General features: G+C 37.3%; 1 protein-coding gene across 1 annotated transcript in view; it reads right to left on the bottom strand.

The window, feature by feature from the left end:
• Positions 1-1,139: 1,139 nt before the first annotated feature.
• SCUBE2 (signal peptide, CUB domain and EGF like domain containing 2) overlaps positions 1,140-14,494 on the bottom strand; it is a gene marked incomplete at its 5' end in the record, with an annotated part of 65,246 nt that continues 51,891 nt past the window's right edge. The window contains 6 exons of the mRNA XM_083348361.1: positions 1,140-1,463; positions 2,557-2,636; positions 4,351-4,503; positions 6,171-6,368; positions 9,339-9,500; positions 10,404-10,571. Of these exons, the coding sequence (XP_083204487.1) occupies positions 1,311-1,463; positions 2,557-2,636; positions 4,351-4,503; positions 6,171-6,368; positions 9,339-9,500; positions 10,404-10,571 (914 nt within the window). The 3' untranslated portion in view covers positions 1,140-1,310. The remainder of the gene's footprint in view (positions 1,464-2,556; positions 2,637-4,350; positions 4,504-6,170; positions 6,369-9,338; positions 9,501-10,403; positions 10,572-14,494) is intronic.

Below are 14,494 nucleotides of genomic sequence, written 5' to 3'. Positions count from 1 at the left end.
GATTCTCTTACATACTGGCCTCACCCTGATATTCACAATAACTTTTATCTTTGATATTCTTTAAGGAAAACTCTGTTTTTTCTAATCAGAGAGCATTTTAACAGTGAATCTGAAGAAAAAGCCTTAAAGACCGCATTTAATTGCCAGGTAAAACCGGCATCCTGTATTAATTCTGTTTCTGCATATGTATGGCTACGCACTCTTTTTGAACCCTACTCTGTTTTTTAAACTGATTAAGGATAAAACAAAACATACTGTTTATTTAGACTTAAATGTATACCACATACTGCCCTCTTGTGAAAAACAAGGAGATTATTACTTCCCATGTCAAGAACTCAGCCATTAATTTATGGACAGTTGTGTGGCATATAAAAAAAAGAAACAGTTACACACAGCATTGAGAAGCTAATTAAGGAAGGTGTGGAATAATCTAGATTGTCTTACAGAGCGTCTTTTCCTGCATATCATCATAACATAACCCTATCCGAGCCATACAAATTTACTGCATTTTCTTTATTTAAATTATCCTTTTAAAGGTAATTTTTAAATAGAAGCTTAACAAATTTATATAGTGAAATGTCATAATCAATACATATCTTTGCCCTCTTACATAAACAAGAGAATTATACCTTCCCCCGTTCCCTACACATAGTTTTTATTCATTTACCATTGGAATGTCTGAGAACATAAATATTCACTCTTCGTCCAGGGTAACTCAAGTAATGTTAAATATTGAATTGGCTACCAGAATGTTGAGAAATAAAGGATTCTGTACAAAAGGATTGCTATCATTCTCACTTTAAAATCCACTTGAAAGTAGTTTTCTACTTGAAAAACCTACTGTACTATTTCTTTTTAATGAAAAAGCAGAAGACTCACATCATGCTTTGGTTTGTTTTGAAATCACACTTTGAAAACCAATCTTTTCTCATATCACATTGACATTTAAGCCTGTGTTGTCTTTATCAACTCTGAAATTCCAAAGTGGACTGATCGGACATGATGGACTCACTCTTTTAAACTGCTGCCATCATTCTTGCTTTTCAAGAATATTCACATTAATCATGATTAGTTATCACTGCATCACCTCCAAGACAATTGCGCAACTTTTCTAAAATAAACAGTCATCCAGTGGATTATGAGACAAGAGAAAAACCTCCATGGACTGAAATAATTATATTTTTAATTTAAAATATACATGTTGTATACAATTGGCTCGTCAGTTTTTTCCAGACTGCCCTATAAAAAAGAATATAAAACAAGCCTGTACAGTTAAGAACTTAAAGTTTTTTTAAAAAATGTAATATACATTATTTGTAAGGTCTCAAAAATCTGGAGACCTTAGAACGCAACAGTCGAATGAAAGATCTTGGAAACATTTCCCTAGATTCTTGTGCTGTATACTTAAAGTAATTCTGTGGGTGGGCCAAGACATCAAACAATGCCTTTATCAGCTTCTTATCCTGAAAGAATAAGGTAAATATTTTTAATCATTTGATGATGACTTGAAATAAACAATAAGACAAAAGCACATTTAATATAGTAACTATTAAAAACTAAAGTTAGAAAAGGATTATTAGCCAGGTGATGCCCTGTTACTTTTATTTATGTCAGATTTAGATTCTGCCTTTTGTTTAGAAGCCCAAGCCAATATGGATGGAATCCTAAGGCATGGGTTGGGGGGAGGGAGGGAGGGGAAGAGAGAGAGAGTGCAACGTTAAGATCAAAGTTTTCTATTGTCTTTACTACTTCATAAGCGGGAAACAGTATTTTTTACTCTGAAATTTTCCACTCCCTCCTTAACCATATACAGATAGTCCTCAGCTTACAACAATTCATTTAGTGACCGTGTGAAGTGACAATGGGATTGAAAAAAGTGACTTATGACCATTTTTCACACTTACAACCATTGCAGCATCCCTGTGGGCACAGGATCAGAATTCAGACCCTTGGCAACTGGTATGTATTTATGATGGTTGCCGTGTCCCGTGGTCATGTGATTCCCCTTTTGTGACCTTCTGACAAGCAAAGTCAATGGGGAAGCCAGGTTCACTTAACAACAGTCTTACTCATTTAATAAATGCAGCGACTGATTTAACAACTATGGTAAGAAAAATTGTAAAATAGAGCAAAACTCACATTTAACAACTGTCTCTCTTAACAATGGAAACTTAGGGCTCAACTGTAGTCGTAAGTCAAGAACTACCTGTATAGTCTCGGGGCACATGAATAAAGAAACCACTTTTGGTTTTTTTGCTTCAAATAATAATGTACTTTTAGTCAGCACTACCTCAACTAGCTATTCAAGAGTTCCAGAGTGTCAAGGCAATATATGTGTAATATACAATAATTATAATAATAGCAGCAGATAGCTGTTCTTGTTAGAAAGATATACTTGCCTTCCTATGTTGGTACCCACTTCCCTCTGTCACAAGAATTTATTAATACATTGCCAACTCATTGCACTTCATAGATCATGAGTAACAGCATAAATCTTTTGACTATGAAAAAGCTTAATTCCTATTTTCTTTCAGGCAAGGTTAGAAATAAGATTACCTTAAGGATCTCTTGGTGATTTTCTGATGCATAAAGTCTACCATCTCTGACTATATCTTCTATTAGCTCCTGATAATCCTCTATTCAGAATACACAAAGCAGCATTAATCCTGCTTACTTGTTAAAGAGTAAAAAATATTCCGTTTAGGCAAACACAGATCATTTACATTTAAACATGTAAAGCAATTTAAAAGCATCCCAGGGTTATTATAGATTTTTTTTTGTAATGTACAATCAAAAAATTAGAGGCTTCTGTAATTTAAAGATTTAATATATTCCAAAATAATTTCAATAAGAGAACCATATAAAAAGACAGAAACAAAATTTTCCATAGTAAAAGGTTGATACTACTATATTCAGATCATGAGTATTCTTACAAACTCTACTTTGTACATTTCAACAACTTTTTTCCTTAACACTTTCTGCGTTAAAAATATCCACCATCAACATTCTTATTCTCCATTGTCCTTATATAATAAAACCATTACTCAATAGTTTTTGCTATTTTTACAGCAAGTGTGTGAGTTCCACAAATGTGTTTTCTTTATGGGAATTATATCAAGTTCAGTTCCAAAATTCTGGAACAAAGGCTGTCTCAGAAAACTGAGATCAGAAAGTTACCACTGATTACAGCAAAACCAAATTTAGCTCTTTAAAGGAAACACATGTCAGGCATTTGGAGTTCATCATGCCCAAACCAGATTTGTTTGGGGATGGTCATTACCCTGAGGGAATTCCTGTTTAACTTGGAATAATGGCCAGAGATCATATGGAGAGAAAGCTGCTAGTTCTCTTTGTCTCTGCCTGAAATATTGATTAGTCCCAAATTTAACTTCAAAGCAGAAAGTGTGAAACCACTGGAACAGTTATGAAAAAAGTAACTTCCCAGGGCTGAGTGAAAACATATGATAGTTCTTCCTAAATCTAAAAATATAATCTCAGCTATAACAGAGTAATCAAGGAATAGAGAAGTCACAATATTACACAGAACACATCTTGTAAAAATGTATTACATAAAATACAAAAACCAATGAAAGATTCAGAACTTTTTCTGAAAACAGCTACAGTATCTGCCTTACTATCATGGCCCTAAATACCATAACAATTTCTCTGATCAGATACAGCTAACCCTACATCATTTTGTGCAGAAATGATGCATCCTGGCATGGCTGATTAGTAAGACATGACATGATTTAAGAAAACCATCTGTCAAGTCAAACACATTTTTTCATAAAAGTTCTTTATTAAAGCCTTAAGCTGCATCAATGCAATTGCTGCCATTTTCTATCCAGGAATTCTAATTCTGTATTCTCAGATAAACAAAATATACTTCCCCCAAATAAAGGAGACTATACAGTGTATCTATATTCCAGGTTAACCTCTTTCAAAACTGACTTTCAATCTATAAAGATTGATGAACAGTTAAAACATCAGGTAACACAATGATTGCTAATATTTTCTAAACTATTTATCTTATGATTGGATTCATATATTGTGCCCAGCCATGATTAATTCAACCATGGGTTTGTTGACTTAGCCATAAACTACAATTTGCAAACCACAGTGACTGGGATCACAATATAGAGTAGGCCAAATCAGTAAATCACTTATGATTTAGTATGATCTGTGAGTACAGCAAGCAAGTTTCGCATATTGGAAAGTTCAGATGCTAAATAACTGCTCACTACCTATTCATCTTCTTGAGATCTTCTCTTTCTACTTTCTTCAATTATGGAAGTGCAGAAATATAAATAACAAAAATAAAATGCCCACATTTAAACTTTCTTGTCTTACCATCATAGGTTACATAAGGGACCTGGAATCCTTTTGCACTATTTCCTTCATTTGATTTGAACTGGATCCAGAGCTTTTTGGACCTGGAAGTGAAAGCTATAGGGCGTTCATATGTTTGGCAGGTTTCATACGTGGTCACAGAATTGGTGGAAGCTGGCAAACAAAATGTACAAATGCAGATATCAGAGTTCTATTATGCTTTATTCCCCATAAGGTCCTACTATTGCCCCAATATTAGTTTTCCCCGAAGATCTCATTCAGTTATCCTGTTGCCAAAGTCTTCTAGTGAAAAGCAGATGACTGCTATCTGTAATCACTATGTTTATCTACTGAAGTCTGCTTTAGTAAAGTGTTTTCCTGATGCAACCAAGCTAAGAACTGAGAATTCTGGGACAGCAATCAAAGTAGAGTTATATGGTGCCAGAATAGTGGAGGCTGTTATTTCAGAGGTGTTTGTTTTTCAATTTCATTGTAATGTATACAACATTTGTCACTGTTGCTCTCAACATAGTATGAAAGCATTTTGGTACATTTTAAACTACTCTCAAACTTTTCCCAACATTTCCAAAATAAGAGTATTGTAGTCTGTTGTGGGAAAAGATCTTGGAAAGAATCTCCAACTATTTTTTTAAAAAAGTGTTTCACAACACATTACTACACTGTTCTCTGCAAACGGAGGCCTGGACGAGATTTGCAGCAAAAGGCTTTGTAAATGGAGGGAAGGGCTGAAACCTTAAAGGCTCCCCCCCATTTGCAAAGCCTTTTGCCATCTTTGCAAAAACCCTTTGCCGCCAAGAATGGAGCCCCAGCTTGACACATGCATCACTCCTGGCCTTTGTTCTTGGCAGCAAAGGCCTTTTCTCAAGGCAGTTGCCACTGAGAATGCAGGCCAGGAGTGATGCTCGTATCAAGCTGAGACTTCGTTTTTGGTGGCAAAGGCCTTTCCTCAAGATCTTTGCTGCCAAGAACGCAGGCCGAGAGTGACGCATGCATCAAACCGGGGCACCGTTCTTGACGGCAAAGGACTTTCCTCAAACACATTTTGTGTAAAGACTGGATGCCTGAAGTTCCACGAGATCACAGCCTCCAGAAGCTTCCAGTCTCGACACCCAAAGAGTTTGCAAGCGGGCCAGATGCTTTGAAGTAGCAATTTCGCTGACCCAAAGTCTCCCTGAGACTGGAAGCTTCTGGGTGCCATGATCTTGTGTGGCAGAAAGGTTGGAGAGGAGACAGATGGAGAGGGGACAGCTCGCTACATCTTCACAAAGTTAGTGACCTGTCATGACAGGATGGGGGGGAAGCAATTGTGGGGAGCATGAGTTATCTCAGTGGGTCAAGGGAGGCCTTGGGAGGCCTGAAGCAGGTGGCCTGTTCCATCACTAGCCCCCCCCCCATGGCCTTCTTCACCCTGATATACCTCATGTGCACTTAACGAACCGCACATTCATTTAGGGAGTGATCACGTTCAAGGTACACCATTCACTCCTATGAATCCTCAAGTTATGAATGGAATGGATTCGTAACTCGAGGACTATCTGTAGTGTTTGAAACTGTACAAAGGAGCTTTTCTCACCTACAAGGCATTAATATCATTTGTACATCTTTTTCCCATTGAAAGGATTACTTTTGTACTGAAGAGATCAGCCCAAGGAAAATAAAACAACAGAATTTCCAGACTTTGGATCCATGCTCCTTTATTCACCTAAGCATTAGTATATGCAAGCCTATAAACACAGCGTAGCTATTTTATTGTTACTTTATATAGAGCGCCAACTGACACAGAAATTCAGAGAAACAAAATCTACTTAATTTTAACTTACAACTTTTTCTCATCACCAAGTAGTCTCCACATTCATCTTCTATTGGTAAAAATATTTCTGGAACTACAATCAAAATACGGCGCTTAGGAGGTGGATTTATGGTCCAAGTGCACTCAGTGTTTGCAGGATAATTTCCAGGATAGTTTGGGGACTCAATGTATCCAGTAAACTCTCCAAGCTCACCCCCGCAATGTCTGTCTGAAAAAAGAATGGAATCTATTATCCATATTATGGCCTACGGAAAAAAAGGTGGGGGGATGGGAGGGTGGGTGGAAGAAGATAACCAATGCCACCAAACTCATCAAACACTGTAAACCAAACTTCAGCTTCTATATAGAAATCAAACATACGGTTTCTTAAACAACTGTTAATATACAACTGCTTGCAATGATTCAAAATGAAGTATGTTCACACATCACCCTATTTGTGGACCTGACATCGTCCATGTTTGACGAAGATAACATACACAGTCCTTCCCCATGACTATTTTACTTCACTTGATTATCTCATTGACACAATGGATTATACCAGTGGCATTTTGGTAGCCATATTCATAATTTTCATAGCTATGCTGATATTCATATCATATGTTCAATCTCCTCACTACAAGGGGGAGGGAAATCAATGCTTGCCAATTATTCCAACCAGAGATTGTCTTTATTGCCTCCAAGATGACCAAATATTGCAACCAATCCACAGACCCCTTCCTCATCACACATTTTATCTTGATATATTGTCTAGAATGACATCCTCCATTACCAACAGCTAATGGTTTCCTTCTTCTGATCTTCTCTATGATTCACCTACACTCCCCATTTGTGGAGTCTGAGGAGAAACCATTACATGGCTTAGTTAAATGGTGACAGTACTGAGTATTAAAACTGGTATGGTTGACTTGATAGAGGATCTGCAATTAAATTGGATAAAAATGAAGCCCTGTTAGATACCCTGGATCTTTTGGTACTTTCAATACATTGGCCTTGGAAATGTTCAGACTGCTAGGTGGGATTAGACTTTGAGACACTGTTCCTTTATGGCTATATCCAGAAGACAGTGCTGGAGCTCTACTGTTCAACACTTACGCTGCTGACTGGTGAAAGCTCTCCAAGGTAGACTAGATTAGGAAACTAAAATGATGCAGGCCAATTATAGGTTTACAGTAATAGAATCTTGCAAGTCTGGATGTTCTTCCCTCCTCCCTCCCTGTTAGGCAGGGTCTTCCCTGAGATGTTTTCAGGTTATTGTTGTGTCCTGAACTTAGATTTATCTAACCTTTTTCTTGGTAGCAGCACTTCCTCCAGTCCCTCAAAACCATCATTTATGAGTGTAAGGCGTTGGGTGGGATGTCTTTAGTACCCAGATGGTGCCAATCTCTGATGCTCCTTACTTCTTAATTCCAAGGAATAATTGGTTCCTTTGAATATTGCCTAATTCAGTAATAGACTCTTTGTGTGTGTGTGTGTGTGTGTGTGTGTGTGTGTGTGTGTGTGTGTGTGTGTGTGTGTTAGGAACAGGCTGAAATGAAATCCAGACCCTGCAATATTATTTCTATACCAATGATTCCACATGGATTCCCAGTGGTTTACATATATCAATTAAATCATGAAACCACAAATAACCCACATTCCCATTAAACCTATAATAAATCTCTCTCATAATAACCAGCCCTGGCAACATTGGACAACATATGTTCTTTGGGACATTCCATTTTAACCACCTTTTTAAAAGCTCTTGGGAAATATATCTTTTGAGTCTTTATGGAAGGCTGCCTAAGTATGAAGGACATGGTAAAAAAGAACATTTGTCTGAGCTTCCCTTCCCAGAACTCACAGAGGTAACCAACATCATTCCAAATCTAGACCTGTTCATGAAGGTCTACATTTGAATGGATACATTTCACTTGAAGCAGAAAGTCCCTAAATTATCAAAATGTCGAACCATGTAGCACTTTAAAGATAATCGCCAGCACTTTGAATTGTACTCAGATGTCAACCAAATCACACCTACAACACAGTTAGCCTTCGTTTTTAAAAAGGAAAAGATCGTACAACTTACTAGACTATCTAAGGAACTCTTATTTCATTATGAATATGTCCAGCTATTAATATCTATAGAAGAGACCCTTTGCATGTGGCCGTTGCTATCAAAGGCCAATCTTTCTGAGGTGCAAGAGCGCCTTTGCTTGTACTGTTCTTCAGTTATGGAGTACACTTTCTTGTAAACTGAGTTTGGCTCCCATAAATTCAGTATTGGGAAGAATACTGAAGATACATCTCTTTTTTTTGCTAAGTTTTTAATTGTTAAATTATTATATATTAATGTTAAATTATGTGTCAATTTTAGTGTTAATTTAAACATGTCAAATTTATGTTTTTGTTTTAATTTTGTTAACAGCCTTTATCTAGAACAAAAAGGTGAGGCATATATGAAATGAAATGAATGAGCCCTTTAGAAGATGGCTGGAATACACTGGCTCCCTACATTGGAATGAGGGAGACTGCTACATACTGCTGGCAGTGGGTAGAAGAGAGTAAACAAGTCTTAGGAAGCAAGGTCTTAGGTACAGTTACAGAATTCTGAGTAGAAACCTTGATGAAACTGTTGGCAACTGTTCTTGTTTCCACTTATATAAGTTGCACTGAGACCGGTACCAAAGAAAACAACCAGGTCAAATATGCTGCATCCCAAAAGGGAGCAGAATCCAATATACTAAAGAAAGCCCTTGGAACACAGTTTGAGTTTTTATGAGTTTCGTTTTATGAGTTAATGAGAAGAAGTGAAAGACAGCAATAACAGAGGATTAAGTACAGGATGCCTAGAAGCATTATTGAAGATTCTTACACTAAGGACACCTCATATTAATTGACATGGTAGTAGAGCAGCTAAACATTTTAGAGAATACGTTTATACTAAAACTGAATCTAGTTGCTCTGGTATTAGCCTGCCTTGACTCCTTGGCAGAATATAAGCTACAATTCCCCCAAGGAAAGAAATCTCATGTGATTAGATATATATAGAAATGTTATCACAGCAACTCAAGAAGGAACTATGGCACAGGATTCTTCACCTATGTGAAAAAATGTCAACTGAACTGAATATAAGCAGGGCAAGTTGTACCGATCTCCTGGATTCTAAAATTTACTATTCTTACTTCGCACCAATCTTCACCTTTGCAATGCAATATGTTTGTGGATCCATCAAAATCAGTAGTTGTGTTTCCAGGGCATGAAATACAGTACTTTTGTCCAAACTCCGGTTGATATGTTCCATTTGGGCAGCGGATACAACGATGCGTAGTTGTATTGTAAAAGTGTCCAGGTGAGCACTGCACTATAAATGAAAATAAGTAATCAGCTTGAGCTAATATTTTGAAAAATTATGGCATAATAGAAGCATACTTCATCTTAAATTCATTTAACTATTTTCCTGAAAATAAATTTATACAAGTCGATATGCTTATAACCCTGTATAATAAAAGCTTGTATGATTTTCATAGTATATCTGCAAATTGGTATAAAAACACAGATTTTACACTATAAAAAAGCATAAAGCATAGATTTTCATAACTGTGTTTATTGCATAATAGATGCATATAACATTTATGACACAAGAAGGCACACAGGTGAAAAATATATTCAATTTCGTGCAAAAACAAAAATCATTATAGGAAGCTCACTATTTGAAATGGCACTGAGATTAAATCTGCCTTGCTTGATTGGAGGATATGCCAATTATTTCTTGCCTAAAATAGTATTTTTGGTCTAATGCAGGGTGTAAAATTATATTCCAGGGGGTGTGAAAAGTTTTCAAAATTATAGTGTATATGCATAGTTTGTTGTTTATTTCAAACTTTTGTAAGGGGTGCAAGAATATATCAGAAGCCTTGTAGGGGTGCGGGGTATAGAAAAGGTTGGGAGCCGCTGGTCTAATGTAAGATATTTTCAACTAGGTGTTCTTATATTTTGGATGGTGAAAAGTATTCCTGTAGGTAGTAAAGTATTATCTATCTTAGCTGGGGAAGGAGAAGTTGTGGGAAGCTGGCAAGGAAGGTCACAAAAGGCAATCATAACTAGTACAACTCGTTCATCATCACTTCATATGGTTGCTGAATAAATGGTTGTCACTCAAGAACAACCTGTATAGAAATTCAGATCAGATCAGAGGGAGGGAGATATGAAAATTTAGGACTGAAATAAATGATGGCTTAATGTTTTGAAATCTTGCCATTCTTACCTTTAGTCTCACAATCCTGAAACACTGTTGCACTGGTAAATTTTGTCATCAGACCTCCTCCACACATAAAACAAGATGTTCGACCTGGTTCAGGCTGGTATGTCCCAGAAGGGCATGAAAGACAGGGTTTAAATCCGTCAGCTGAATATTCACCTGGTGAACACTGTCCTGCGGAGTAGAAAAAAGGGTAACAGACCAGATATAAAAATCTAAAGCAAAATGAGTTTAAAATGATGCCTATAGGCAAGCTTAGAATCAAATGCTAAACTTTTAATATTTATTAAAAAAATACAGAAAACAATTTTAAAATTTCCTGTCTCTGCTCTCAGTTCTAACACTTACATGTAACTTGACTCAAGAGAAACCTGCCTATTTCCACAATAAGAAAACAGTAGCTTCCATTGTACCATATTAGCAGCCTCTCTTTCTGATAGTAGGTTTTTAATAGGCTTGCTTTGTTATTAGAAAATTAGCAATAACAATGGCACTTAATCTTATATGCCACTTCATAGTACTTTACAGCCCTCTTTTAAGCGGTTTACAGTGTCAGCATATTGCCCCCACCAATCTGGGTCCTGATTTTCCTGACCTCAGCAGGATGGAAGGCTGAGTCAACCTTGAGCAGATCAGGATTGAACTGCTGGCAATCAGCAATTAGCATGCAATACTGCTTTCTAACCACTATGCCACCAGGACTCTTGTATTCAAGTGTAATGCACCTAACTAAACTGTTACTAATTGAGAATTGGTTCTGAAGTTTGCTAAGTGCTGAAGAATCATTCTGTTTGTTAAAAATTCATATGTGATGCTGCAGCAAAAAGGGATTTATTACCCTTGCACAAATACAATGGATTAACTTTTCCAAACTGGAGCTATAGCAAGAAGTGTCCTGCTTTCATAACATAGTTGTGATTCAGTTACTTCCTCTCCTGCTCCAGCTGTCTGCTAAAGAAAGAGCTTGTATTCAAGTTAACAGACTTGTATATATCCATCTTGCAATTCTAGTAAAATTATTCGAGATGAATGGTTTGAAAGAGAGAAAGCATTCTTGTACATAGATAATATAGTACAATAATGTGTTATCTAATCAGTAAGATTAAGAAACAAAATATTTTATTTTAGTTAAATTGCAAACAAATAGCATAGTTTAGTAATTGTCCTGGGTCAAACTATTATTCATTCCTACCTTTTATGAGTTGCCTTCCTTTATCTGTCTTCAAGTATACAATTCAGAAAAACCAAACAAAGCTGCAAAACAGGACCCCAACACAATCTGATATAGATATATGTTGGGTCTACACTTTGACACAAATTAAAAATTGTGGCAGTTGTAATCTCAACACATCTGGAGAAGGCAAGGTCAGGAAAAGCTGCAAAAGGCATAACAGCTTAATTTTCAATGTTCCTCCCTACCAGTTATCTATGTAAAAATACTATGCCTTTTTTAAAGAGAAAAGGGATTATAAATTTTCATGTACCTCCCAATATTCTACCCATCTCTATTTTTTGAAGTAATAAGCCCCTTTAGTTTATATGCTGAATTAACAGATAATAAAGAATGGGAGGGTTACCCTTTGTTTGAACATATTTTAACAATGCCTGGTTCTGCTTATGCTTTACTTCCACAGACCTTGTTTTGAAAACCCATTCACTTTCAGTTCAGTTGAAAGACATTTGCAAGGCAGAAATGACAGTGAAACTGTACTCAAAATGTTTTAATAATACATACAAATGCAGGCCATATTGTAAATAGATGATGTAGAAGTAATTACATCCAATTCCTATTCCTGGTCTTTAATATCTCTGCTTCTGAACTGTTTTGATGCTCAGATATTATAAAAACAGAGCTAATCTACCAGAACTGATTATATTCACGTTGCCTATAGTTTCTCTATGTAAATCTGAGTGATGTATCTCCCAAATTTGCAGTAAGCAGATTGCAAAGACAAAACAAGTGATTAAACTGCTTTGTAAGACAATGGATTAGTGCTGCAATTGTTTGGCTATACTGTGGCGTTCTTAACTTTTAAAGAGAGGTTAAATCTGTTAGCTTGTGGTTTACAGCTTCAATAAATCACTTCACCAAATGGCTGTTTTTGTTAAGAGGGGCTAAATTGGCCTTGGCTTCATTTCAGGTTATTTAAGTTCACAGGAAAAAAAAGGCACTAACTGTTCTTGATCAGGGATGAGGATTTTGTTTACAGCTAATGAACTGTGTTTAATAGGGAAAACGGCCTTGGCTTATGAATAAAGCAGCAGAAGGAACCATATGAACTCTTTGCAGCAATGAAGGAAGAAAGTGACATGATAGACACTAAGCCATTAGTCAAGAAAAGAGAGGCATGGAGAAAGCATTTCTTTCCCAACACTTTCTCTTTTGGGCTTGGAAGTAACTAAGATATCACATTATATGCAAATTTAAGTTATTTTCCCCAGATAGTTATATTTAATTTGAATCATAGGATATGCCACTTTCCATTATCAATAGGCCAACATAATTGCAGATTAGCCACACCAGTTACCAAACTATGTTTATGGTATCAAACAACACATCACCCACACTTCTTGATTGAAAACTGATAGTTTAAATGTTGTTGTTGTTAGCTGCGAAGTCGTGTCCGACTCATCGCGACCCTATGGACAACGTTCCTCCAGGCCTTCCTGTCTTCCACCATCTTCTGGAGTCCATTTAAGCTCACGCCTACTGCTTCAGTGACTCCATCCAGCCACCTCATTCTCTGTCGTCCCCTTCTTCTATTGCCCTCGATCTTTCCCAGCATTAGGCTCTTCTCCAGTGAGTCCTTCTTTCTCATTAGGTGGCCAAAGTATTTGAGTTTTAGCTTCAAGATCTGGCCTTCTAAAGAGCAGTCAGGATTGATCTCCTCTAGGACTGACCGGTTTGATCGCCTTGCAGTCCAAGGGACTCGCAGGAGTCTTCTCCAGCACCAGAGTTCAAAGGCCTCAATTCTTTGGCGCTCAGCCTTTCTTATGGTCCAACTTTCACTGCCATAAATTGCAACTGGGAAGACCATAGCCTTGACTATACGCACTTTTGTCGACAGGGTGATGTCTCTGCTTTTTAGTGTGCTGTCTAGATTTGCCATGGCTTTCCTTCCCAGGAGCAAGCGTCTTTTAATTTCTTGGCTACAGTCCCCATCTGCAGTGATCTTGGAGCCCAGGAAAACAAAATCTGTCACTACCTCCATTTCTTCCCCATCTATTCGCCAGGAATTGAGAGGGCCAGATGCCATGATCTTGGTTTTCTTAATGTTAAGTTTCAACCCAACTTTTGCACTCTCCTTTTTCACCCGCAACAAGAGGCTCTTTAGTTCTTCTTCACTTTCTGCCATTAGAGTGGTATCATCTGCGTATCTTAGGTTGTTGATATTTCTTCCAGCAATCTTAATTCCAACTATTGATTCATCTAGCCCTGCCTTTCTCATGATGTGCTCTGCATATAAGTTAAATAGGCAGGGCGACAGTATACAGCCTTGCCGGACTCCTTTCCCAATTTTGAACCAATCAGTGGTTCCGTGTCCAGTTCTCACTGTTGCTTCTTGACCCGCATATAGGTTTCTCAAGAGACAAATAAGATGGTCTGGTACTCCCATCTCTTTAAGAACTTGCCACAGTTTGTTATGATCCACACAATCAAAGGCTTTAGCATAGTCAATGAAGCAGAAGTAGATGTTTTTCTGGAACTCCCTAGCTTTCTCCATGATCCAGCGTATGTTGGCAATTTGATCTCTAGTTCCTCTGCCTCTTCGAAATCCTGCCTGTACTTCTGGTAGTTCTCGATCCACATACTGCTGAAGTCTAGCTTGTAGGATTTTAAGCATGACTTTACTAGCATGAGAAATGAGTGCAATGGTGCGATAGTTTGAACATTCTTTGGCACTGCCTTTCTTTGGAATTGGAATGTAAACTGATCTTTTCCAATCCTGTGGCCACTGCTGAGTTTTCCAAATTTGCTGGCAAATTGAGTGTAGCACTTTTACTGCACTGTCTTTTAAGATTTTGAATAGCTCAGCTGGAATACTGTCACCTCCACTAGCTTTGTTGTTGCTCAGCTTTTCTAAGGCCCACTTCAC

This window comes from Vipera ursinii (assembly GCF_947247035.1).
Source record: "Vipera ursinii genome assembly, chromosome: 1".
Lineage (NCBI taxonomy): Eukaryota > Metazoa > Chordata > Lepidosauria > Squamata > Viperidae > Vipera > Vipera ursinii.
This window is presented reverse-complemented; position numbering and strand designations above follow the sequence as displayed.